This window comes from Chelmon rostratus, chromosome 16 (assembly GCF_017976325.1).
Source record: "Chelmon rostratus isolate fCheRos1 chromosome 16, fCheRos1.pri, whole genome shotgun sequence".
Classification (NCBI taxonomy): Eukaryota; Metazoa; Chordata; class Actinopteri; order Chaetodontiformes; family Chaetodontidae; genus Chelmon; species Chelmon rostratus.
Genome location: NC_055673.1, coordinates 1,432,335 through 1,460,048, shown reverse-complemented (window position 1 = coordinate 1,460,048; position 27,714 = coordinate 1,432,335). Strand labels below are relative to the sequence as shown.

The following is a 27,714-nucleotide window of genomic DNA, read 5'->3' as shown; positions in this document are numbered from 1 at the left end:
AAAGATCTCCAGAGTCCTCAGAAGAGGCCTAATTAGCTGAACTAAGAAAATACACCTGTGTACTTTTATAAAGTTAGTCTCATCTTGCCAAAACCTTTACTTCATCATCATCATCATCATCATCTGATGACAAACATCGCTCGCTGGATGCAAACTGTGGCTGTTTTCAAGCTAGCAACCTACCTGCGCTAATCTATGCAAAAATGGCAAGTTACGCTAACCTGGTCGCTAATGCTACGCACATAAACAAGCTAGCAGCTGTCGCCTTGTCTTTTGCAGGGACGAAGGCTCACCTGGTGCTGTTTCTGCTATGATTTCTCTTCAGTGTGGAGTCAGTTCTAACACATCAGATGTACTAAATGTGGATTTTCTGCTGATAAAGTTTCTGCTTCTACGGCAGCTCGTAGCTAAAATGACAACATGCTGTCATAAAGACTGTCTCTGGCGTGACAGACGTTGTGTGTTTGTGGAGCAGCAGCTTCACACCTGCATGATGACTGTCAGCAGTGACATTTGGAGAGGTTGAATTCTACCATTAAAATGAAAACTCAGTATGTGATATGTGGGAGATTGTGTCGTAGTAATGAATCCTCCTGTCCTGCAGGTGGCGGTACAGGCAGCCAGCAGACCATTCTCCATGAGGAGCAGTGGAAGATGCCGGCTCTGCCAGCACTGCTGCTGTCGATTTATGTCGTCGTCCTGCTGCTGACCATGGCACCGCTCTCCTTCAGCCAGGCCAACACCCTCTCTGCCGTCCGGATGGGTGAGTACTGTCGCTGTGACACGTTCGAATCCCAGTGTCTGCATTTGGAGTCGACTTTTTAACTCCATGCTGCTGTTTGAGTCTTGATAGAGGAACACCGCATACATCCCCAAACCTAGCTGACAGTCTTTATTTCACTTAGTTTTCACTACAACGATCTTAAGACAATAAGACGACTCATCGGTCAAACGCTTTTATTGTGAAGCTGCAGCAGCAGGAAACGTTCGGTTTGCATCAGCAGCAACTTTACTGTCCAGACCGACACCCACCTGTGCACAGGCTCAGTCACAGCTCTACCTTTAACCTACAAACTGGCCTGTTCAGCTCATGATGGCGTTAGAATGGGAGGATAGCAGCAGCTGGAGGGGGGGAGGGGGAGCAAACATGAGGCCCTAAAGCCGAGCTCAGTGCACAGCATCACTTTTTACCCAGAATCATCTTCTCTCTCTCCTGTTTGAAGGTGTTAAGAGATAAAAACGCTCTTCCTCTGCCTCCCCTCTATTTTTACACGCTCGCTCGTTACTCCTCCGTTGTGTTGTTCTTGTATCGCTCTCCTCTTGTGCTTCCTCGTCATTTTGTTTCTCCTCTCACCACCCACCTCCATCTCTGTTTGCCATCTTGATTCCTCTCACACTATCTCTTTGTTTTGTTTGCCGCTTTGCCGGCCCCTTGAGGCTTCCCTTTGTCTCCACTGCTCGCTCGCCGTCTCCATTTCCTCTTCCTCGCTCCTGGTTTTGTCTCCGTCCCAGGTCGGATCATTTGTAGGCGCGAATAAACTCGGCAGAAGCCGGATCGGGGAGCGTCTCCGTGACTTCCCTTCGTGATTCACAGCTAGGCCACTCTGCTATCGCCTCTCACTTCCTGCTCTCACCGCGCCCCGCCGAGGAAGATTAACTCAAATAAAAGCCGAGACTTAACACTGAAGTAAAAGTTCAGCTCTCTCCTCGCAGCAGATAAGCCTTCGTCTCATGTTCACGTCTCGGCCCTGATGGCCCCGAGTTCAAATCCCCGCTGCTTTTATCAAAACCGGCGCGCGCTTACAACATGCAAGCTGCCATGGCAACCAGGTCGCCCGGCGATGTGTAATGGCTCACCTTTCACACCTCCATTTATCACAGCTTCCTGATCCACACACACACACACACACACACACACACACACACACACACACACGGCTCTTTCAGCCAGATGAGTTAGGCTGAAAATAGCAGAAGTCACAGTTCACCCTCACAGATGATGTCATGGAGACGAAAGAGAGAACTCAGCTTTAAAGAGAAACGTAGAGACAAGACCACAACATAAGAATTGTTCTTTATTATATTAGTATATTTTTAGTATATTTCACCCCAGGTTTAAAGGAAACAGCTGGTTTTATTCTGCAGTTTTAAATTAAAATCCCATGATGCAGAGGTGTGATGGTCCGTCTCTGAACTCTTCCTCACTTCCTGTCTGCAGCTCTCAGCTGTACATTGGTTCCTGCTAAAGATATAAACACGTCACAAATAAAAAAAACTAAAATATAAAATGAAAATCCTGGAAATCTCTTCCTGCAATTCAGTCTGAGATTAGACCGTTCTGCAAATTTGGCTCATTTCGAATCCTTCATGAATATAACATGCATGCTTACAACTACAATACAGTATACCCTTGTTTTTCGCGGGGGTAACGTTCCAAAAAGAACCCGTGATAGGCAAAATCCGTGAAGTAGAAACCTTTAATTTTTTTTTGTTTCACAAATAAAAGTACTAGAAACGTTTTTTTCAACAAATAACTTCTGTACTGTACTGTCAAATAATAATTTTAATCATCGATATAAACAGAAGGCTTCAAATTTCGGAGATTAGCACCGCCCACCGTGACCCAAGTAATTGGATTAAACGGGAGAAAATTAAAAATGATTATGAAAAAATACAAAGTACAGTCGGACAAATAGTGACTCAGGTGTATTTCACTGCTCTTCAGACTGAGCCGCTGCATCCTGACTCCGCTCTGCAGTGTTTTCTTCTTCTGAAGCCCGCGGTGCAGGTGTGTTTGTTCGGGAGGAGAACATGGTGATAGGCAGTTGTTGTCGCTCTTTTTTCTTCCGCATCTTCCGCCGCCTTTTGGGCCCTGCCGCAGGTGCTTTTGTCGGTCCAGAGCGTTTTGTCGACATTATGGGTTTTAGAGAAACTCGAAATTGCAAGAGAATTTGTACGTACGTAATGTGAATTTGGCGAGCTGTTTTACGTACGTGTACGTAAGAAGAAGCGGAGTGACTTTTTAGCCAATCAGAATGCAGAACACAATGCACAATGCAAATCCTTGAAGTAGCAAAACCGTGAAAAGTAAACCGCGTTATAGCGAGGGATCACTGTATTTCTATTTCTTGCTCATGAAAGTTCTTGAACAAAATACTGAAGTTTCCAAAATGTGACTCTTGTATGAAGAAAAACACAAAATGAGCCTTTACAGTATGATTTGACTCATGAAGCAAACATCAAACAACAAAACAGAAGAATCATTCGACCAGGTCTCAGCACGTTGCACGGCGGTTTTAGTCAAATCTGAATAAACTGTAAGAGTGGAAAGTTTATTCATTTATGTTCTGTACATTTAGGTGAACTATTTCTGAATCTGTTTTTTCTGTATCTTATGTACATTTAATTTAACATTTGACAGGATGATCACTGATTTGACTCAAAGTAAATTGATGCAAAAATAAATCGCTGTTCTGGATTTGCTGAGAGAAAATTGCTTTTGTAAAACAAACAAAATAACCAGTCTGTGTTTGAATTCAGGCAGAAATGCTTTTTGACCGCGCTCAGGTGCGTGAATGTTTCCTTTCAGCTGTATTTCTCTCTCCAGGTGCTGGAAAATCTAATTTAGTTCCACTCCAACACACTCAGCTGTAACCAAATTTTCAAGGTCCATGATTCAGTGGCAGAGGGATAAAAGTGAGTGTGTGAAAGTGTTTTTGTCACTCAAGAATCTGCTCGTGGTGGCGAAATGCCAGCAGTCAGAAGTCTGGTACAGTTTGTCCTGTGGGCTGCTTTGGCAGGTAACCAAACATCAGACCATCATGGGGGGGCGATCTGAACACTAATCTGAACAAAAGATGAAACAAACAGCACACACCTCCGTCTCACTCTCAGTTCTTCTGTTTTACACGACATTTCCACCACGAATGTAACCTGACGCATCGCATGGCTTGTTACACCGTCTGAGAAGTCGTCGGTGGAAAGTGTTCAGACGATGCCTGGCAGCTGATTGGATGAACCACCTGTCTATCAAATCAAATCATTGAGCAAAATGACTCGTCAGGAAGGTGAAAGCCAGTCGGGATAAGAGTGAAAACGTCTTTTCAGTGGAGAAAAGCCTTCAGCGCTGCTCTTTGTTCTTCCAGTTCTGATGGAAGCTAATCCCTTTAGGCGCTGCCATCGTTGTTTTAGAGGGAACAGTCGCCAGAAGCATGAGAAGTCCTCGGTGCCGCGGTCAAAAGCTCCTTAAAAAGCCAGTAAGTGGACTGTGAGTTGAGCTCGTTTGGTCACTACTTGGCTACAAGTAGTTACTTCAAACTGTCGTATTAAAAAATAAAAGAAATCAATGTTGACTGTTGTTGGGCCAAACTTCCACTATGACCTCCTCCCCCGAGGTCGGAGTAGACTTGCTTGCAGGAGGTGTCGTCTGAATGCGAAAGTGTTCATATTTATTCTGGAAAACCTGCCGTCACACAGAGGGACGAGATGTGACGTCGTGTGAAGAAAGGAAAACAGAAGACCCTGCATCACTCGCTTCCATTGATGATGAGGATAAAACGTTTGCATTTAGAATACGAGTGACTCAGCAGGAAACAATCTGACGATACGTTCGCACCATCTTGCCCGATCAATGAACAAATCGAATCGTATTACAGGAACAAACTGTGTCCTCAGACAACCCAAGTGTTTCAGGACTTTGTCTTATCCATGGAAACAAGGCCTCCAAAGACGCAATTATAACCAGCACTTCACATGAGCAGCAATCAAATCACAAACAAGAATGACTCAGCACTAATTATCAATCACATACGTTTAACGAGCAGATTCATCGCTGTCACGCTGAGAAACGACCCAGATGAGATCAGAAACGGTAACTGTAATTAGAGCAACTCAGAGTTTATGTCGCAGGTCTCCGGCCGAGCCGCCACACCAGCTCGCGGGTCAATAAATCCCAGTCAAATACCAATTAGTGTTCAGAGACGCTGATGCCGGAGCAGAAACGAGCAGGAGTCCGTCTGTGCATCAGAAGGTTGACGAAGACGTCATCGCTGCAGGCAAACGGCAGCTAGCTCTGTTGCTAGCAGCTCTGTGACGCTGCAGTGAGGCACAGAATGCAAAGTGCTAACACTGCCATGCTAACTTGCTTATGATGATAATAGGTGGTTCAAAAGAGTACTTCACTGATTTAGCATTGCGCTCCCGTAACAATCTTGGACTCATGATGGACAGTTAAAAAAGTAAGGATCAGCAACATAACCTGGCCCGCATTACCCATAATGCTACTTAACTTGGTGAACAACAGCCAGGTGCAGGGACTTCAGGGAGGCTTGTCAACCTTTGGTGCTAAGCTAAGCTAATTAAATCCTGGATCTTATGCAGATCTGAGACTGAACATAACTCTTAAACAGACCATGGCTCTATCAGGAGAGCTGGAAACCATGTGGGGAGTCAGCCTCACTGCAAATTTGTCCCAGTGGTCAACTGCAGTACTGCAACGACAAGATCCCATTTTTTCCCATTGACTTCCATTATATAAAGACATCTATGACACAAACGTGGTCAGTTTTTACTCTTGACTCAGAATCTGAAGGTTTTTAAGCCATGAAGCAAACCAGCGAGAGCGAGAAAACTTTCTTCGGAATGAAAACTTCAAGTTCCATTTTAACAATTTAGTGAAGCTCGCTGTGGCGAGGATTGCATTACATTGCACGGCTGTACGTGTTATTGTGTCCACCCTCTGCACTGATGCAAAGCGGTGACTTATAGTGTTGAAAATCAAAAGAGTCTGAAATAAATCTTCATCAGCGTGCAGATACTTTCTCCTCCGGCAGGATTAAAAACCAAGTCAAGAGCATAAATATTGTAGCGAGGGATTTTAACAATTCAGCAGCATCGGTGTCCTTCAGCTGCAGATAAAAACCTCCATGAATGATTTCAACCTGCGCTATCAGTCATTCTGAAGGATTCATTAGCTTCAGTTCATCAATAAATATCTCTAAACTACAGAGAAGCTGGTCTGTAAAAGCAGTTTGTCACCGCAGGACGGCGGCAACATTAATCCTTTCAAAATTAGCTCAAAGTACATTTTTCAAATTTGAGGCACAACTCATTTTGTAAGTGAAGGTGTCAGTTTTTATTTGAAAAGGCAAATGTCTCCTTTTGGAGAAAAACCCAGACTGAATATCAATTTCATACCTTTAGTGGAAACTTTGTTCCCGTCTGTCCGACCTGTGAGCCACCAGCTCGACACCAAAGGTCAGAAACAGACAGACAGAAAGATTAACAACGAAAAACTGAATAAACAAATGGCTGAAATGAAATGAAATAAAAAAGAGTGATGGCAAAAGAAGAAAACACTCAACATGAAGGCAGAGAGACGAGCAGCACACAAGCTTTAATCTGGAGGGTTTTTCCATCAACGTTTCCCAAACACATCCTGCAGCTTTAACCCAACATTTCTCCTGAAAGGATAACTTTGGTGCTATTCCATGTTATCAACATCCGGCGTCTCTAGGCAACTACCTCTGACGTGGATGATGTCATTAACGAACGTCGGGCGCTGCGAGCAGCCAGCCAAAACACGGCTGACTCTGCGGCGGTCAGCTACGAATACGCAATAACGAACCACAGCTGTGCCAAACTACAGCTAAACTAGCCGACCGCCGGCTCAGAGGGGAATAGCACCAGCATATCAGAACAAAATATTGGAATATGAACGAGTTTCTGCAGATTATGTGTTTATAGAGGCTGCGCATGGATGCCCCGAGTACTCGCATTATACGGATATACGCGCCGCTCCTCTGGGGCTAATTTCTTCAAAACGACTCCAAATAACACCAAAGTTGTCTGGGTGAGTAAATGGTCGTATTTAATGCTACAAATAAGGTCCAGGTTGTAAAAAACGAAAGTTATCCTTTAATGATTCTCAGACTTCACCTGCAGGGACGCTGCCTCACATCATGTTGATGCTGATGGTTTTACTTTGTGGGAATCTATCAGCACTTTTCCTGAGAAACTGGAATTTCTCACAAAAACTGAAGCTTGATTGAAAAGAAACAACTGCAGAGAAATAATTCAGAAAATATAACATATAGAGATTAATAAACAGCCTTTAATATCTGTTGGATAATTGTACAATGATCGTTTTAAAAAATTAGAAACCAGCACAACGCTGCTTCAGCAGATGGAAGTTCCTAAGAAGATATAAAAATGTGTCATAACTTTCCTTCTAAATCACAAACTAATTCTAGAAAGTAGAAAATAAAAAAGATAACAGTTCCTGATGGCAGATTGTCGCCTGTTTCCTGTGAAATGTCTCATTTTCTGTCACTCTGACAGAATTCAGCTGTTATTGTGGACACATCATGTGTGTGTGCTGGTGGGGGTGTACTCCAGCCCCTCACAGGTTTCGGTCCATTTTTCCTCATTTGTTGTCCAGGTAGCTGCCGCCTTGCTAACCAGCTGCAGGAGGCAGGCTGCATGTTTATTTGCCACCATACGGCGCTGCCAGTGAGTTCATCCTGAGGAGTGAATGTCTGAACCAAATTTCATATCAATGCATCCAGTTGTTGTTGAGACATCTCAGACCGGCTGAGACCACCAACCGTGGATCCACGTCGCTAATGTGACTCAAACATCCTGCTCGGAAATGGATCCAGATTGACTGTGGAGGTTCAAACGTCTGGACTCAGACGCAGACGGACGACTAATAAGAGTCATGAGGCGTCTCCGAGCTCGCACCTCTTTGTTTACCTCAGGGAACGTTTCCCGCCACATCGCCGCTCTCCACTTCAACGAGACTTCATGTGGTCAGGGTGGCCAGCTCAGAGAGAACATCAATGCACGGATTAGAGACGTGGACACATCGGCGCTCGCCGGGCGCCGTGTGCACAGAGGAGTCGTTCGCCTCTGAAAGGACGTCAGCCACCTGAGGATTCCAGCCGCAGGCCGACGGAGCAAGTTGTTGTTTTTATTCTCCGTTTCGTCGTGTCTCGTTGAGTCTGTCGACCTACCTGCGGCCCCCGGAGTCCGGACTTCCACACTCCAATCAGAGAATGTCAAATGCATGAAGCTCACAGGTGGGAAGCGACAAGAAAACCTGTTTTGTCTGAAGTCGCACCGCCTCCAGGGGTGGAATGAAATCAGTCTGCGGAGCTCCGTCTGCCTCGATGAAAGAGTTTTGTCGTCGTGTCTCAGGTTAAACCGAGAACAAAGCGCACGGCGGCGGCGCTGTACGACCTCTTAAATACATAAACACAAGATGACGTTTCTGCACCGGCGGGCAGGAAAAGCGAAGGCGTTTCGCCACGAGGGTAAACCGGAGTTGAAACAGCATAATTCGATATTAAATTTGAGTGGAGCTTGTTTTACAGCTCAGGGATGGTAAACAGGGCTGTCAGGAGGTAATTCACAGGAAACACAACGGCGGGAAGAAAACAGAGAAACGAGTTTATCACCAAGTGCAACAAACAGGGTCAGAGCTGGAGGCTGAGACGATCTGCAGGCACGCAGGTGAAGAGACGGAGCGCAGCAGCAGAGAAATGACCCGTTTACTCTGAGGGAGTTCTGATTTCTAAAGTTCATGTGAGGATCAATAAAATGTTTGGCCTTTTATTGGTCGCCTGTGTGGAGGTGAGAAAGGAGGCGGGGTTTAAACTTTCTCTCTCTTTCATCATTCTTTTCCCAAATACAACCCCGATTCACAACTCAGTGTCAGCCGTTAATCAGACAGACTGTGATCACCTGCTGATCCTCTCTGACACAAACTCACCTGAAAACAGCACAAAGTCAATATATTTACTGTCGGAGCTCATCAGCTTCATCAGTTTCTGTAAATATCTGCTGATTCTGAATCTGCTAACAAAGATGGCCGCTCAGCTTCTCACAGAGAGTCGCTTCACTCTGAAAACTTTTAGGACAGGGATCAAGAGTTTGACCCTCTGTGATTACTTCTCTCCATCTGCTCTCTCCAGCATTGTTAACCTGCCTGTGTGTGCGTGTGCGTGTGTGTGTGTGTGCGTGCGTGTGTGCGTGTGCGTGTGTGTGTGTGTGCGTGCGTGCGTGCGTGTGTGTGTGTGCGTGCGTGCGTGTGTGCGTGTGTCTGTGCGTGCGTGCGTGTGTGCGTGCGTGTGTGTGTGCGTGCGTGCGTGTGTGTGTGCGTGCGTGCGCGTGCGTGTGTGTGTGCGTGTGTGTGGTCGCAGTGACCCAGAGAACCAGATCTTGTGTAAACACAGATAGTGTCTGAACGCTGCTGAGGCTCCTGAAGAAGACTCTTTATCTCCCTTCTCATCTTCATCCTGCCCCTCCTCCTCCTCCTCCTCCTCTCTCTGAGCGCCGGGGATTCTGGGAAGATACTGAGCTCTGCCTCTCTGTCTGTTTAGGCTCCAACAAGCATCATTTCTTTCCAATGAGACAAAGAGCTTCTTGCAGCACAAAGAAGAATATTTCAGGATTTGTTTCCCTCGACGCTGTTTTTCTTCCTGCAGCTTCAGCTCCTGCCTTCTCACTCAGATTTTATCCTGAAATACCAGGATGTTGTTGTCAGGTAGAAACCAGTGCGGTGGGATAATGTTGTAGAGCGTGGTTCTCAACCCATTTTCTTTCTTTCCTCTCTGGTGCTGCAGGTAGATCTTGTTACCTTTGGACAGAGCCCTGCTAGCTGTTTCCCCTTGTTTCCAGTCTTTATGCTAAGCTAAGCTAACCAGCTGCTGGCTGCAGCTGCACCGTCAGTGTGAAGCCCTCTCTGGGCTACAGCGCCATCGCTTTTCTTTAAGAAAAACGTTAACCCACCCAAAATGTGTTTGGAAAAAGCATTTAGGAGAATGTAGCTCTCAGGGGACGGAGCTGGCCTGGGGGGGGACGCGTCTTTGAGCTCTCAGATGTCAGTGAAACAGTGTCATCCTCTTTGCAGTCGTGTTCCTGAGGAGGTTTTCACAGAGAGCATCAGATAGCTCGACATGAACCATCTGGCTCTTTTTGTGGTTTCCTAAACTGCGAAAATCCACAACAGTCTTTCTAAAGAAGGACGCGATAAATCGCCCCCTAGTTCGCCCCGAGAGGCGTTAATTATTCAAGGAGCACAAATCAAATCCAGAGCAAGTCCCGGCAGGAGCTGAAGACTTTCTGCTTGTTACTGAGTCTCAGCAGCATATTCACTTTGATTTTTAGTCTTGTTGTTCGGTGTCTTCGCTCCGCGGCGTTCGGCTCGGCGTTCCCGCTCAAACGGGGAAATGAGGAAGGATGATTTACGCTGTAAACATCTAAAGGCTCCTGATCCTGAATGGAGATCTGGTTCTCAGAGGAGGGGGCAGACAGAGCTGATCCACCTGCTGGTATTAAAGCGTGATGTGTGGAAGCTCTTTCAGTTAACGAACCGCCCGACTGCTGTCTCACCGTTTGCGTTCCGCGATCACGCCGTCGCACTTTCCAGCCCGCTCAATATTCAAAGCAGGCGAGTCAGCGGGGAGGCGGCGACGGAAATAAACATGGCAGGTGTTACTGTACAGCCACCAGGTACTCCTCTTCACCGCGTCTAGCGGGAGGAAATAGAAACGAGTCGTTTTTAGCTGCCGCTTCCTGTTCAAAGGACGAGCGTCAGATCCGTGTTCGGCTCATCATCCTGCTGCTGCCGTTCTCTTCTCACACGCTGCACACGCCCGAGTAGAAGTATCATACGACAAAGTAAAAACAGTCACAATCCAACTGAAGTAAAAGTACAGAAGTATCAGCAACAACGTGTACTGAAAGGATCAAAGTAAAATGCAGAAAAAGACCCCTGAGATACATCCTGTCCTATCAGATTGTTGAAGACTTGATTAATCTCACAAGGAGAAATTCACTGCTACAGAAGCTCTTTACAACACAGAAGGGGGGGGGGGGGGGCGGGGGGGGGCGCAAACAGCATTGGAAGGTGCAAACAAGAACAATGCAATTGTGCAAATAAGCAACGACAAAAAGAATTTAAAAATGTAAAAAATAAGGTTTCCTATGTGCAATGAATCTAAGAAAAAATAAAAAAAAGTACTAATACCTCTGGCTCAGAGTATAAAAATACCTTCTAGTGCACGAGGAGTGGATTATAGAGGAGGAGGTCGATGTGGTTGATAAAGTGACGTTGATTCCACTCATAATGCGACAGAGTGTGAGCAGCATGTTACGTCTGGAGCTGGTGGATAGCTCAGTGGTTCCCAACGTAGAGGTCGGGACCCTCCAAGGGGTCACCTGATAAACACGAGCGGACGTAAAATAAATCAAAAGAAAAAACAAACACATTTTATTCATGTTGTGGAGTAATTTTATTCATGTTGTGGACTATTTTTATTCATGTTCTGGACTATTTTTCATTTAATTTAATTATTTTTTTTATTCATGTTGTGGACTTTCCTCTTTGCTTATCCAGTGAAATGTTTGATGTTTTGGTGCCTTGCGGCTCGAGCAGCTACTGAAATAAAGATCTGAGCAGTTCAGATGTGTGAAGTAGCATCATGAGGTGATTAGGTAGCTGGTGAACATTATAACCAGACAGTGAAGAGAAACAAAACTAACCTGCAGAAACAATTGATGATGATGGATTTTAGAGATGATGAAGGTCAACAGCAGGTCCGGACAGAACGCAGAGCTCGGGCGTGTTGTGTTCACTGACCCTCCAAAAACAGCATCATGAAATGTTTTCTTCTGTAAAAACAGACAGAAGCACGTCTTCACTTCTCAACTTCTCTCCCGCCAGCGGCCATTTTGGATGACCAGTCCGTGTGTGGTCGCGGCGAGCGTCTGGCGCTGGCTCTGGCGAGGGAGAACATCAACAGTCTGATGGAGGGCCCCTCCCAGGCGAGGGTGGAGGTGGACGTCTACGAGCTGCAGAAGGACTCCCAGTACGACACCACCGACACCAGTAAGTCACCGTCTCGTCCTCTTCCTCCTCTTCGTCGTGTGGCTGAAGGTGCGGCGGCGGCGGGTGCCGCTCTGTGAGGACGCAGACCAGAGCAATGCAGCTCCAACCTTTATTTAACGAGGCAGGGCAGCGGGGCAGCAGGTGAAATGGCTCCACCACCTGAACCTGCACTTTAAATATCACACCTGTTCAACAGAGCCGCACCAATGAGGCTTCACAAATACCAGGACGAGTCCCACCTGTTCCCGCCGCCCGTTTTCATGTTATCAGTGTTTGTTTCAGTCCTGATCAATCCTCCTCACAGAAACCCGTTAACTCACGATAAATTCCAGCTCAGACTGGTTCAGAAAATATTCACAGCTGCTTTTAGCTCATCAGTCGAGTTTCTACCTGAACATGATGGAAGCAGACAGATGGACGACGGCGGTGTTTCACAGATTCAGAGGGTGCAGAGTCGGCGCCAAGCGGAGGTCAGAGCGACCAGAGAGCTCGCAGCGTTCTGCACGAACACCTGCTGAAGATGTTTATTGATTATGAACCGCCAGCAGCACAAAGACAGACTTCACACCAGAGAGGCAGTTAATGTTTCTGTCAGAGCAGAGAGGCACACACACACACACACACATACACACATACACACACATATACACACACTAACACACACACACATACACACATACACACATATACACACATATACACACACTAACACACATACACACACATATACACACACACATACACTAACACACACACACACTAACACACACACACACACATGCACACACACTAACACACACGTACATACACACACACACACATTAACACACACACACACGTAAACACACACAAACACACACACACACAAACCCTCATACACACACATGTGCACGCCTACAAACACACACATGCACATGCACACACATACACCTCAACCATAAAAAAGTCTTCACACTAAAATTTAATGATTATTTTATGACTCATGTTTTGTCCCCATGAGGAAGGCCCCACGATGTGACTGTGTAAACAGATTCATGTCCCACAACATGAGTAATACATGGCCACACACACATCCACAAACACGCACACACACACACACACACAGGTGTAAATTTAGAGCGGGCACAGACTGTACAGGACACATGAAGCATTCTGAGCCGGGCCGACACAAACCACAGCTCAATGAGAAACACATCCATGTTTCTGCTCTCAGAAACCTGCAGGTCCTTCGTGTTCCTTCAGCCTCGGCGTCTCTGGTCCTCTTCAGCTAAATGCCTCTTTGTGATCTTTTCTATGTTCCTCTCAGAAATACGAGTGAAAGAAAGATGAGAAGCACTTATCATTTCTGTCTCATGTAAAAATCTAAAAATAAAATCAGAAACAGAGCCGGAGGTTTCCCTCAGGACCTCGAGACCAAAACAGAATATTCTAACGATTCAAATTTCAGCTGGATGTGAAGCTTTAACTCCGAAACACAAACCTTGTTTTGTGTTTTTTCAGTGTGTCAGATCCTGCCGAAGGGCGTGGTCGCTGTGATTGGCCCCGCCTCCAGCCCCGCCTCCGGCTCCACCATCAGTCACATCTGTGGAGAGAAAGAGGTGAGTCACATGACACTCAGTGTGTGCGTGTCGATGTACTTGTGCCGTTACTGCTGTTGTACTCTGACTTGTTATTATTACTAATATTAACAGTTAATATTAGTAGTTCTGATACTTTATATATATTTATACAGTATTGATACATTATTATTTATTGATAACAACTGAAAGAGACATTAATTCAGGTAAAGTCCTGCATTCAAATTAGAGGTGAGAATATTCTCCTCAGGTGAAAGGTTTAGGAAAGGTGTAACATGTGGAAGGTGAACTCTGAAGCAGCTTTCTGAAACGGTTTAACTTCCGTCGAAGCCTGAGCGGGTCGACACGAGTCCGTCTCCGTCTTCTTTGAAGCCTCCGGCGTCCCGATGTCTCCGCCTGACAGCTCTCATATTATTGGATTCTCTGCTCGGATTTAAAATAAGCTGTGAGATCGGAGTGAAGCCCGGCTGAGCTAATTACAGTTTACTGTTTAAACCTCCGCAGGTGTGAACCGGGGTTAAATCACACCGGATCAGACATTTGGCCTCTGACCAGATTCTTCATTCATCTCTGATGTGATTCATTTTTCAATTAGTCGCTCGTTTGAAATAGAGACGGCGTCAGTCGCAGGATTGAAACGAGCCGCTTTAAAACTCTGAAATACATCTGAAAACTTCTCAAGACTCCTCAAGAGTCCAGGTTTTTCCACCTGTGTTTGGAGCAACAGAGCTGAAGTCAGGAACTAAATGAGGAACCAGAAGGACTGAAGTACAGATGAATTTCATGTAGCATCAAGGTTCAGTCACAGAAACTGTTTCAGGACCAGGTTTGAGACTCAACCTGAACTCAACATCCTCAGCTGTGTTTGTGGTTTATTTCATCCGTTCATTCACACGATTGGTACGATCAGAGACGCATTTCAGGTTCTGGTCGGGGACCATAGCTCCACCTGGGTTCCTCCAGTCCACAGGCAGATAAGAGGAACAGTTCTTGGTCCCTGGAAAAGTTCTTGTGGTGGAACAGGTTTAGATCTCAGCTCTCTGCAGTCGAGGTTCGTGCACACGTGATCAGCATCGTGGTCACAGTTTAGAGAAACAGGGGCCATACGGTTCGGGTTCATGGTCCCCCTGTGAAGAACCTTTGTGATTTAGTGACCCCTGAACTTCCCTTTAGCGCCACCAACAGGCCAAAAATGTTCTGTTCAACCCAAAGATCTGATGAACCGACAGCTGGGAAAGCTCATCCTGCTCTCCGGAGGAGGAACGTTTAACTCCTCATTTGGACATTTCATAACTTTTAGCTAAAATGTTTCTTTCTCTTCTGTTTTCTCCAGAAATAAAATAAGTAAATAAATAAAATAAAATCGTTAAAATAAAATCAAGACGTCCTCTGATATGAATGTTTCAGCTGCTGGTGAACACAAACTCTCTGTGATTTCTTTTCTAATGTCGCTGATGATCGACGCTTCGTTCCGTTTCCAGATTTTCTTTCTGAAGCTGAACAAAGTCTCGATCGTCAGCGAGCGTCAGAGGCCGATCAAAGCGCTCGTTTCCTGCTCCTCTTCGTCGTCCCTCAGTTCAGTCCAGACCTTTTTGCAGCGAGGCAGCATGAAAACATGAAACTCTCCCTCCTCCCCTCAGATCCCTCATGTGAAGATCGGTCCCGAGGAAACCCCGAAGCTGCCCTACCTCCGCTTCGCCTCGGTGACGCTCTACCCGAGCAACGAGGACCTGAGCCTGGCCATCGGGTCCATCCTGCGCTCCTTCGGCTACCCGACGGCCAGCCTCATCTGCGCCAAAGCAGAGTGTGAGTGTCGCCTCCTCGCCGTTTGATGGTGCCTTTAAGGCCGCTGTTACTCTCTGCTCCCGGCTGCTCATCTCCGCGGTTTTACCCGCCTTTCTCACGAGGTTTTTTTCCTCTCTGGTAAGTTTAGGAGCCGAGCCGAAGCTCCTGACTCATTACTCATGTTTATCTGCTCGCCCCTGGACGTTCCATCGCTCAGCGCTGTGTTAGACGCTTCAGGAAGTGCTGAGTGGCTGAATGTGCTGCACGGGGAGCAGCTGGGCTTTCTTCACATCGAGCAGTTTTTCAGTCTTCACCACGAGTTTGATGCTTCGGCTTCAAACTGTTATTTGAAAGCAGGTGGTGTCAGATCACAAAGCGTGGTTTCCCCCTTCAAACAGGACTGCGGGGGGATTTTTTTAATGTGATGCTGGGAGAATTCGGACATTCTAAAGGGGGGAAATGATGTGAACTCCTAATTTTAAAAATGTGAAATAAGGACAGAAGCTGGATGAAGAGGTCTGTCAGACGTGTTTGATTTCAGTTTCTGATCCTGATGAACTCCTGAGGCTCTCTGTTCTCTGAAGGATCGAATGACAACGAAGGTTCACCAATGTTTAACTCCTTCACTCATCTATAATCTGTCCTTCCTTCTCCTCTTCCTCCGTCTCGACCTCCGTCCTGTTTCCCCGCCCGGCTGGGCTGCCCCGGCTCACTCCTTTAACGCCTCTCTGCTCTCAGTGTCCTCGTCCTGTGTTGTTGTCGTGAACGCTGCTGTCAGACCGTTAAAAAACAGCGGCGCCATGATGAACGCTTTATAGCGGCGATTAGTGGGGACGCGTCTGCCGCTTCTGTCACGGCCGGTCGAGGAAACGAGGCGGGAGGACGACCGGCTCTGAATATTAACGCTGAGATGAGCAGCCTTTTCCAAAAGTTACTCAGGAAGCATTTTAGTAATGAAACTTTCTATTTTTGAACAATAATCTGCCTCTAAATGTGATTCAATTAATATTTGTACCAACAACTAAATCAAACTCAGTGATTATATTCCTGCGAGGAGGAAGACGGGTCTGAAGCATCTGAATGGAAAATTTAAACATGGACGAAACTGTTTTGGTTTTTCAATAAGTTAAATCTTTTCATTTCAGTCTGTTTAACTGTGAGCTGCCTGTTCTCTTATAATCTGACGCCGTGAACGATTTTTTTCATTATTAATTAATCATTGGTTGATTTAGTCAGTCAGCAGATGATTTGTTTGGTTGGTAAAATGTAAGAAAGTCACATATTGACAAGCCCGTAGGCACGAGGTTTCTGGACTCAAGAACGCAGACCCACACAGCAGCGAGAATTTCAAAATAAGAATAATTTATGAACAGAAATCGCTCAGGATGTAATACGACAAAATAAGGCAAGATAATCAAAGTACAACAAAAAGCGCTAAGGATGAAAATGGTGAAAAAAAACAAACTAACTTGGCACAAAGGACTATGAGAAAAGTAACAAACAAAAGGCTCAAGGCAAAACTAGGCACTATGGCTGATAAACAAAGAACAAACTAAAGGCACAAGGCAAGGCTAAACTCTAAGGCAAAGTATCAAACAAAAGATATAACTCTATACTTCAAACGAGACTTACAAGGTAATCAGGAGACAAGGATCATGAAAGCTAGACAGCAAGGCAGTACAGGACAAGGCACGAGACAATCTGGCACAGGACAAAGGGAGACGCGGACTATATACACACGAGGTAACAATGAACAGGTGGAGACGATTAGGGCGGGGTAGACAATCAGACAGGCGGGAAAAACACCGGGAAGTCAAGGGCCTGAAACGAGAGGAGAGTTAGGTTTCACAATAAAACAGGAAGTGTAAGACAAGACATGACGCTCGTGAACAAAACACATTAACAGACTTGAAGAGACATGACACATATTTTTCATTTGCAATCATATAAAACAGATCTCACAGGAACCAACTAATGTTACACAGATGTGACTGAAAAATGACAGAAATTATTAATTAATCATTAACATCTTTATTGATTAATTGTCAGTCTGCATCTTTTCAGCAGCCGCTGATGTGAGTTTGATTGCAGGATGAGAAACTTAAAGTGACGATCAAACAAAAAACAGGTTCAAAATATTTTTGGACCCTTAAATAATTCAGTTCTAGTTGAAGCGGTGACCCCTGTGGTTACCATGGCAACTACAACTCTGTTCCCATCAGGTCTAGCTTCATGATAGTTTACACAAAGACCCAGAGAGCATCCAGTTCTCCTGTACTGGTCTGGGTTCACTGCACACGATGCTCAAACTGTGCTTCGACCACAGAATGATGGAAGAATGCACTTGATGGATTTAGATTTCAGGTGTCCTCACTTTTTATGTCCATATTGACTCTCTATGAGGGAAATGATTCACCATAAATTCAGGCTGACGTTGAATCTGTTGAATCTGGATGAAACAAAACGGCCCCTCTCACAGCAGAGTTTTAACACACTGATGTGTTTTATGAGGTCTTCACCTCCTGATTCCTGACTCCACCCCTCAGGCCTGCTGCGATTGGAGGAGCTGGTCCACCGCTTCCTCATCTCTAGGGAGACGCTGTCGGTGCGAATGCTGGACGACAGCCTGGACCCCACCCCCCTGCTGAAGGAGATCCGAGACGACAAAGTGGCCACCATCATCATCGACGCCAACGCCTCCATCTCCTACCACATCCTCAGGAAGGTCAGGCTGTCCCGACACACTTCCTGTTTACATTACCCAAAGCATCATGGGAACTGGAGTGCCAGTATATCCTCCTTTCCCCTCAAGTAAAGTCCTTGTATTTGTACTTCCATTTTCAGTTTTACTTTAAACTTCTACAAAAGCTCCCTCCTGCAGGTTTAAAGCCACGAACACCTTCACGCATCAGTACTTATAATTCAGTCATATATAACCCGGCCATTCTGTATAATGTGTACTTTTACTTTTGGTATTTGAGTAGATTTTAATGCTCATACTGTAGTATTACTCCTTTTCCTTGAGCCACAGATCAGTACCTCCTCCACCGCTGTACACAGTGTATCATAAGCAAATATAAGAAAGAGAAAGAACAATAGGAACAACAAAACCAATCAATATTGGTTATAGACTAAAACCTGCAGTAGAACGGCTCAGATGTCCCATCGTGTTTTCAGAGACATGAAATACAGACGCAGAGTTTCTGCCTCGCCTGAAATAAAGAGATCCTCCTGCGAAGTAAAAAACCCTTTTCTAAAATGAAAGGGACTGTGAGCTCCTCTGTCTGTTTGACACGTCTTTATTTCCTGCTTTGTTTGTCTGTTTCTTCCTCTGTGGTGTTTGCAGCGTAGAACGGGACCTTCAGACACGGGCTGGTTTCCTGCCAAGCTGGCCGGTAGAGTTGACAGACTTTACAGCCCCAAACTAAATCCAGCAGCTTTTGGCAGGTTGTAATTTCGCTCTCTGCCCGGTAACCTTGCAGGTCTGAGAAGTTTTGAATACAAAATAAAAGCGCTGAGTAACTCTGTCGTGTTGGCGTGTGCAGCTCAGCTCCTGCAGGCAGGATGAAGCAGAGATCAGCTCTCAGAGTGAGGAAGGTTAATGGATTGATAACAGCGTTTTAGCTGGGAGGTTGCCAGTTGAAATCCCAGCCTGCCTCTGAACGTTTTTCTGTCAGATCCTGCATGAAAACGGCGTGAAGCTGCTCAGAAACACGTGCAAAGAGGAAGTTTCAGCAGGTGACGGTAAATCCTCATGTTTAATGAGGGAGATAGTGCTGGAAGAAGTACTCAGTTCCTTTACTAATGTAAAAGTACATAAATATTATCAGGATAGTGTATTCATGCAGAAGGAGAACTGCTTTACTTCTGGTTTAATCTGTATTTTATAAACCTGTTCTTGGTTTTGTTCATTTCAAATCTGAAGCTGTCAGATCAGCGGAGTGAAAAGTGAAATATTTCTCCCTGAATGAAGTCAAGTGAAGTACAAGTACTGACAGTATTGAGACTGAACCATAAGAGAAAGCAAACATCGCTGTCGACTGTCGGGCCAAAACGAGTGGACCCTCCTAACGACGGCTTCAGACGCTTCAGGCCCCAAAACAGCGAGTGTTTGCATTCAAGTGACGGCGCCATCTAGAGGCCGCAGCAATAATGACGAGCGCAAGGGAGGAAGTCAGGTGATGTGAAAGAGTCCACGTCGGGAGGAGGTCAGGGAGACCGGATGGGACACGTGTTTTCACTGTAACCGTGACGACAGTCAGAGTCACAACAAAGATGAGGATTTCAAACATTTCACTGAACCTCCGACGCCAAAAAGTCGATTTGGCGTCATTGGCGATGGGCTAGAGGGTTTGGAGGAACAGATCCAAACTAAAACTAACCAAAAAAGACCAGATGACGACAGTCCAGCCTGCAGGGATCTGCCATCAGAAAGCGTCCTGGACTGGATGCTCAGGCAGCTGAAATGTCTTTAAAACGTTTTTTAATATCTGAGTTACAAATAACCAACAATTATTAGTCAGACGTCTGCAGACGGTTCAGCTTTTAGCCAAACTGAACCCAAAAGAGAGCTTGACGTCTTCTCCTCCTTGTTTTCACCTCCCCAAACGTTTCTAACAGCGTTTCCTCACTGACAGGCTGTCGGGGTCAAACACAATTGTCTCTGATTGGGGACAAACTACGGTGTGCAGGAGGGGACATACGGAGCAGGTGGTTCATTGTTAATAAACACAGTTGGAGGATGTGTACTTCCTGTTTCAGTTTGTTCTTCTTCTTGTTCTCCTGCAGGCCAACGAGCTGGGGATGACGTCAGCTTTCTACAAGTACATCCTCACCACCATGGTAAGACCTTCATCACACGCTCTTTCCATCTCCTGCTCTTCATCCTCCTCTGAAGTCTCCTCTTCCTCGGTCACATCCTGATTCCTTTGCCTTCCTTTTTGCTCCTGTCCTTTCCTTTCCTCTTCTTTTCCCAACCTATCCTTTCTTTCCTCTTTCCTTCTGTTCTCCTTTCCTTTCCTTTCCTTTCCTTTCCTTTCCTTTCCTTTCCTTTCCTCTCTGTTTCCTTTGCCTATTCTTTCCATCCTTTCTCTTTCTCTCTTGCTTTTATCTCCTCCTTCTTCTTTTTCCTTCTCTCCTGTTGTCTGTTAGCTTCTTAGCACTTAGCCAATCTTTCTGCACCTTTAAGGATGTTTTTTGGGACCCATCCTTGAATCTGAACCCCCTCAGGTGTCACAGTTTCATCAGTTTCTCCCCTCACCCACCGGCTGCAGTATATCTCCTCTTTAGTCATAACTCCTCTCCTAATCTCTCATTTCCTCCTCTCCTCCTCTCTCTCCTCCTCTCCTCCTCTCCTCCTCTCCTCCTCTCCCTCCTCTCCTCCTCTCCTCCTCTCTCTCCTCTCCTCCTCTCTCTCCTCCTCTCTCTCCTCTCTCTCCTCTCCTCCTCTCCCTCCTCTCCTCCTCTCCTCCTCTTTCTCCTCCTCTCCTCCTCTTTCTCCTCCTCTCCTCCTCTCTCTCCTCTCCTCCTCTCCTCCTCCTCTCCCTCCTCTCCCTCCTCTCCTCCTCTCTCTCCTCTCCTCCTCTCCTCCTCTCCTCCTCTCCCTCCTCTCCCTCCTCTCCTCCTCTCTCTCCTCTCCTCCTCTCCCTCCTCTCTCCTCCTCTCCTCCTCTCCTCCTCTCATCACAGATGCATGCTGGCCTCGCCACCATTTGTCATCATTATAATTTCACTGTCCGGTGTCGTGCCCTTGTGCGAAGACACTTTGCGTGGATAATAACTCGTCTCGATCTCCGCCTCGTCTCTAAACGCAGCCGTGTCGCGGACTTTAACGCAGCCGTTCACAAGGGCGCTTCACGCCATGCTCGCAAACCAAGGGCGAAACCGCCGTTCTCCAGCAGAACGCTGGATAGGAACCAAAAGTCAAATTATTCCCTCACTTCACCGCTTCCACACACACCCACACACCTGCAGCGCCGTCTTTGACCTACCTTTGACTTTGCCTTAAACACGCTCTGCTGACTGTGACAAGACGAGCAGGTTTCAGATGACAGACAGTTCGCTGTTCCTCTGTGAGGCGTTCGAGAGAGGAGGAGATGGAAGCAGCACAGGGAACAAGCCGGGGGCCAGAAACCAAAGCACGCAGTTAAAAACGGCCAGACTTCAATGTATTTGCTTTTAAATCTCTTCGTAAAATCTTGTTTAAGTAAGTAATATAATAATAATAGAATAAGTAATATAGTAATAACATATCAGTGCACCTCCTGTGTCACCAATTCTGAAGTCGAAGCAGCTTTTTAGCCTCTTTTAGCTCCAGGTTTCGGTTTTACGGTTCATTTCCTGTCTCATCGTTCTGAGACTGACCCTCACAGAAAATATGAGGGTCAAACCGAACATTAGCTGAAGTTCATTGACTTTCAGCTAATTGACTTCAGATCACACGTTTCCTCAGAGTGATGCCATCTGGACGTCCTCCTGCACGAGGCCGTCCGTCAGGTAACTCCTGCATGTCGTCTGCCGGTCCGTCCGTCAGATGGTGACCACGACGACCATGAAACCTGCACAACATCAGCATGTTAATACTGAGCCCACGTTAGCACGGAGATGTTAGCATTTAGCTCAAACGTTTCAGCCTCACAGACGTGGGCGGCACACCTTGGCAGCGTCAGGTAACATTACATCACTGACACCTGACAGACAGACGCAGTCGAGGTACAGCAGCCAGAATGTGTCCACCTGTTTTCTGATGGAGACGGCGCTAAAACCTCCACACCACCTGTGCGCGAGCTGACGTAGAAGCAGCAGGTGGCGTGTTCTGTTACGTGTTATCGACGTGCGTTGTCCTGTAGGTGAAGCCGGAGCTGAGCGAGATGTAGGAGAGAAATGCCCCAAAATGAACAATAAGACTGAAGTAAAACTGCAGAAGTCTGAGCATCAGTACTCATCATGCAGAACGGCCCAGTTCAGAATCATATATATTATATTGATGGAATATAATTATTGATGCATTAATGTGTTTATTGTTTGCTGCAGCTGGTCGAGGTGGAGCTTATTCTAACTCACAACTACTTTATGAACTGCTGGGTAGATTAACCAACGACAACAACTTATTTTTATTATATTTGTACTAATAATCTGAATCTGGACTAGTAGTAATAACTAGTAACTAAACTGTAAAATAAATGTAATGGAGTAAAAAGTACAATATTTCCTTCTGAAAGTGGTGGAACAGAAGTATAAAGTTGCATAAAATGGAAATACTCAATTAGAAAATTGTACAGTACAGTATGTGCAGTACTTGAGTAAATGTACTTAGTTACTTTCCACCACTGTGCACAAACTTCATTGAGGTCTGAGTCATGAATAACAAATGTTTGGGTGGAGGCGGGACAGACTCCGAACCAGGACGTGAAGCCAGAAGTCCGACTGCAGTCTGGGTGAAGTAATCAGTGAGTCACAGGCGTTGATCAATAACCTTCTCAAGCCCCTGCAGATATATGATGCTCATGTTCTCCTGAATAGGCCAGGAAAGAAGCTAAATCTTACTTATTGCACTTTGAAACTCACACAAATCTGCGGCAGAGGAACTGTCACATCCTCCCCTCAGAGAGCGCCGATCCGACCTTGCGCCGCCCTCATCGGATGCCGAAAACCTGCTTCTTTTGAACCGAACGTCCTGCAGTCTGAAGCGTGCCGCAGTCGCAGCATCGCTGGCGTCCTTCTGGGATACTGTCGCAGTGTTTCCTCCCTCAGCGGTGCTGGCCTCGTCGCTGCGCCTCCTCCAGCCAGCAGCTCTTTGTCACGGCTGGCAGGACTGCCGTCTGACAGTGTACTTGGCTGTAGCTGAAATTGATTTGGCAACTGGCGACAACAAGAACAACAGCGGCAGCCGCTTCCCAACAGGCTGGGACCCGGTGCAGGAAATAGGTGCCTGAGAGGTTCAGGTGTAGAGAAATTAACCTCACACACAGGTTAGCAGTTGTGCTAAACACCTGGACGGAAAAGGTTCCAGGGTTTGAATATTTCCTGGATGTCTGACTCGCTGTTTTGGACCTCTGTGGTGAAGGAAAGAAATAACCCTCCCCTCCACCCTCATACCCTCCACAGACACTTTCTGCAGACTGGGTAGATTCTGTGCCAGAATATTTTTAACCCCGCTGGAGACTCGGCCAAATGATGATGATGACAGTCCGTCCGTTTAGTCTTCCTCGAATCAAAGGGGAGAAGACACAACAGCATGCACATAACAACAACATGAAGAAGAAGAAAAGGGCCTATTTCACACAAGCACCAGTACAAACCCAAACACATCACCAAAGCAATTATCAATGAATAAACCAATGAATGATGAAATACACAACCCAGAGGGCAGACGGCAGCCAGGTGCACTTTGAACACGCCCACACAGCCCTGAGAAGAGGTCCAATCAGGCAGCTGGAGTGAAAACACCTGTGTGGGTGGAGCATGGGTGGTCAAAACCACCAAAAAAAAGGTCGTTCCAGAGTTAGCTCGAAGCTAATTTTCCACTGCAGCGACAGAACAGCACGAAACAAACAAGGCGGGACCTTTCGACAGATGACAGCGCTCTGAAATACGTCAACAGTTGCTGGATTCGTTGCTGTGAAGTTTGACCCCACATCAGGATGAATTATTATGACTTTGATGATGGTCTGACTTCCTGTGGCGCCACCAGCAGGTTAAAGTTTTCTCCTGACCTGTAAAATACTTGTTACCAGGCAGTGATGTTCAAATTACTGACAGTTAGTCACAGTTACTGGTTACTTCTTTTAAAAGTAACTGAATTACTTTACACATGAATTATATCAATTATTAATGCTCTTGACCACCAGAGGGCAGCAGCGACTAGTGGTCTCACCTGTAAGCTGCACCTGTTTTGTCTTGATTAGATCGGTAGTAGAAAATGACGCTGGATGTTAACTGCACTTTGCCCAGTTAATAAATTATGATATTTGTTCAGTTTATATTAGAAAAATGACAATCACGACAATTAAAAGCACATTTCCTGAACTGCTGATGAAGGTCGAGTGACGTGAACTCATAAACTGTGACGTCTGCTGTCCTCTTTCTCTCCTTCTAGTTGCTTTTTTGTTTATAAATTGCATATTTCAAACTTTTTGGTCATTTTTCATTTTCTTTTACTTTGCATAAAGTTAATATTTTAAATGAACAATCAGAGTGATCATTACTTGCGGCCTCGATGCGAATGAATGCAGGTTGGAGCGAGTCACGTGGTGCTCAGCTCCTGTCAGCAGGTGCACGGCGGGAGCGGCAGGTGAGGCAGCCGTCAGTATCTGAAGGTTGCAGCGTCTGCTTTAACTCCGCCTGCAGTCTCTGCTCTGCACAGCTGAAGCTAAATCTTTCATTGTCAGCATCTGTTTCAGAGCAAACACGAGCCCTGCGAGGGCCGAGCAACAGTTTGATTCTGGTTTGTTTCAGCAGCAGAAGCTCAGCGTGACACCGACTCGCCTTCAAGGTCTATTTGAAGTTCTTTGAAATTCCCCAGCGTTTGATGTCCATCTTTTTTTAAAGCCCTTTTCTCTGCTCTGAATTTAAAGATTGAACTTGACGTTGTGCAGCCTGCAAAAGAAAAGCCCAATCAAGCCCTTGGTTTGTTTCTGTCCTCCTCCTCCCTCTGCTCCTCTTTCATCCGTCGCTCGTGTGGGAGTTTCCTCCCGCTGCGATCTCAAACACTTCTTATTTCTGCATCTCACAACTCCTGTTTTTTCAACCAATTGTGAACACACGTCACATGACGGTTAAAGGTGTAACGTCTTTTCCCTCCCCGTTCTGCCAGGACTTCCCTCTGCTTCGGCTGGACGACGTGGTGGACGATCAGTCCAACATTGTGGGCTTCTCCATGCTGAACGGCAGCCACTCCTTCTACCTGGAGTTCATCAGGAGCCTGAACCTGTCGTGGAGGGAAGGCTGCGACATCAGTCCGTACCCGGGACCGGCGGTGAGACGCTCGCACACCGACACCTCAGCTGTAAAGTATCACCAACCATTTAGCTTCGGATGAGATCAACCAGTGAACCTGAGAGCAGCTTCTGTTATGTTGATTTTCTGCACTGAGATTTCAAACTGTCCTGATGAAGACGTACCGCAGAGATGCTCATAGGAGACAGATTTAAAACTACAAAAGTAACACGATAGTGCATCCTTCATTATTCATTATCAAGCACTTATTAATGCCTTATTCCTTTTCCTAATTACCACTTATTGATACCAACTAAGGAAGTTGTTGCACATGTTTTCAGCCCTAGCCCCCAGAATAAACCGTTAATTCTAATAAATGCTTATATAATGACTGATAAAGAGACAATATGCTGCTAAATGATGCTGAATAAGCAACATAATGCGTCTTGTTTTTCATGCTGCATGTTAGAAATTTGTAGTTTCTAAACCCGAGCTGAGATAACCCTGATGACATCACCATGACATGCTACCAGCCGCGACGAGTTCACTGACCTCTCCTGTAAAATCGGTCGACCGCTCCTTCAATTAACTTGTTATCCTCGTTATCAAGGGGCGGAGCCTTTTCCACCAACGTCTTTGTACCAGTGTGACTGTTCGTCCGATAAGATCGATGGTGGCATTACTGAAGGATCAGTGTCAAGGTGATGAGGTAATACGACGTGATCTCAGTTACAACGACTCCTCCGTCCATCTTGTCTCGGCGTCTTCCTCCTCCTCCAGAGCTCCATCTGATCTGAGCAGAGGCCGTCACACCTGAGCAGTCTGCCACCATAAACATAATGTGATGACAATGATGTGAGTCTCAGTAACTGAAGACGCCGTCATCGCTGCGGAGAGCACCCCCCCGGGGGTTTAGCACTCATATTTATTCACTTAAGCTGCTTGAAGGAGCCATAACATGCTTGTTTTGATTGTAATGAATTGATTATTGTGATGATTATGGTCATTACCTGATGATCAGATGAATAGCTTCAGTGTGCAGAGCGATGTGAGGAAACATTTGTAGGGTTCATTTGTCTCTGTTTTGATTTATTATCTTAAATCCAGTTTTTTAATTGTGCGCTGCAGGAAGCATCAATCACGCCGCTGTTGGTTTTTTTATGTCAGGAGCCGCTTTTATCTTCATTTGAACCCATTTAACCCTGAAGTTTTCCAGACAGCAGGCTGGTCTCATGTCATCCGAAGAAAAGATGAATTCATCTGAAGTATGTTCTGGTTTGTTGTTCAGCCCGTTCAGCTTCCCTCTCAAACTTCGTCTGCTTTGCTCTCCTTCAGAAGTAAAAACCAAACGACGCCCTCTTCACCCCACGACCACCGACCAATCATAGTGCAGGAAACTATTCAGGCAACATTCAGAAAACATAAGTCGTATTTCTTCATCTAAGTTTCTCTCCACGCTGTTCTGATGACGGCGAGCTTTTGCCCTCACGTCGTTAGCGTCACACATTTTTTGGTTTAGGTAAAGACGACGGTTTGGGTTAAAATAAGTTTGTTACTGTTACGTACGTTTCATAAATTAAAACAAGTCCCTGCTGACTTTCTTACAGGACATGAACAGCTGTCTCCTGGGTCAAAGTCCTGTTTGTCTGGCCCATCCGTCCACATGTGGACTTTCTTTCTCTTCTTACTACGTCGCCTGACTTCCTCTGTTGCCCTAATAATTACTACGGCCACTAGAGGTCGCCGCCTAACAATAAACGTAAAGGTTTCAAAGTTTGAAACGTGGAGGAAACGTAAGTGATGCCGCCTCTCCTCAGTCTGTGAACTGCTGCGCTGTTGTGCTGCACAGGAGCGATGAGGAGGTGGTCCGGTGGATGGACTTTGACCCCGGAGACCTGGGGAAGTTTAGAGCACTTTGGTTAAGGGCGGGGAAAGATGGTGGTTTGGGTAAAAACGTCTCGTGTCTTCAAGTGACACACCTCCATCTTTCCTGAAGTAACTTCACACTAAACCCACTTTTTCAGTCAGCGATTAACAGACGCAGTCACTTTATCCCATGTTCAGCTGATCCTGGTCAGGTTCCATCACAACAGAAGCTCCAGGTCCAGTAATGCATGAAGAATCTGGTCTCACCACAGCCCACTGCAGACCTCACAGTGTGTGTACACACACTGAGCTGCATGTGAGCAGCCTCCGAACCCTGACGCGCAGTGAAGTGAAGCGATTATCTCAAAGCAACAGCCTGATATTTGCTAAAGTAACGCGATGTTACTCAAAGCTGGAGTGAGAGGAGGAAACAGCTGCAGGACCGAACTGACAGATTAGAGAGAGCTGCCAATTACCGTTCACTCGTTCTGTCTCTATCTTCCCTCCTCTATCTTTCTCTTTTCAAACTGTAATTAGTTATCATCATCCAGCCCCGAAACTATCGACTCGGAGAGGGCTCCAATCACACTCAGTCATGCATCCATCTTTTTTATCAGCCGAGCGCAGACAGTGCAGCTCTGCCTCCGCACAATTTGTCTGA

At 46.0% G+C, this 27,714-nt stretch overlaps 1 protein-coding gene across 2 annotated transcripts in view; it reads left to right on the top strand.

The window, feature by feature from the left end:
- The first annotated feature begins 654 nt into the window (after nucleotides 1–654).
- LOC121620148 (glutamate receptor ionotropic, kainate 5-like) overlaps nucleotides 655–27,714 on the top strand; it is a 58,218-nt gene continuing 31,158 nt past the window's right edge. For both annotated transcript variants that reach the window (XM_041956104.1, XM_041956103.1), the window contains exons 1-7: nucleotides 655–763; nucleotides 11,726–11,890; nucleotides 13,391–13,488; nucleotides 15,108–15,273; nucleotides 17,799–17,977; nucleotides 20,041–20,094; nucleotides 25,066–25,227. In XM_041956104.1, coding sequence (XP_041812038.1) covers nucleotides 655–763; nucleotides 11,726–11,890; nucleotides 13,391–13,488; nucleotides 15,108–15,273; nucleotides 17,799–17,977; nucleotides 20,041–20,094; nucleotides 25,066–25,227 — 933 coding nt within the window. The remainder of the gene's footprint in view (nucleotides 764–11,725; nucleotides 11,891–13,390; nucleotides 13,489–15,107; nucleotides 15,274–17,798; nucleotides 17,978–20,040; nucleotides 20,095–25,065; nucleotides 25,228–27,714) is intronic.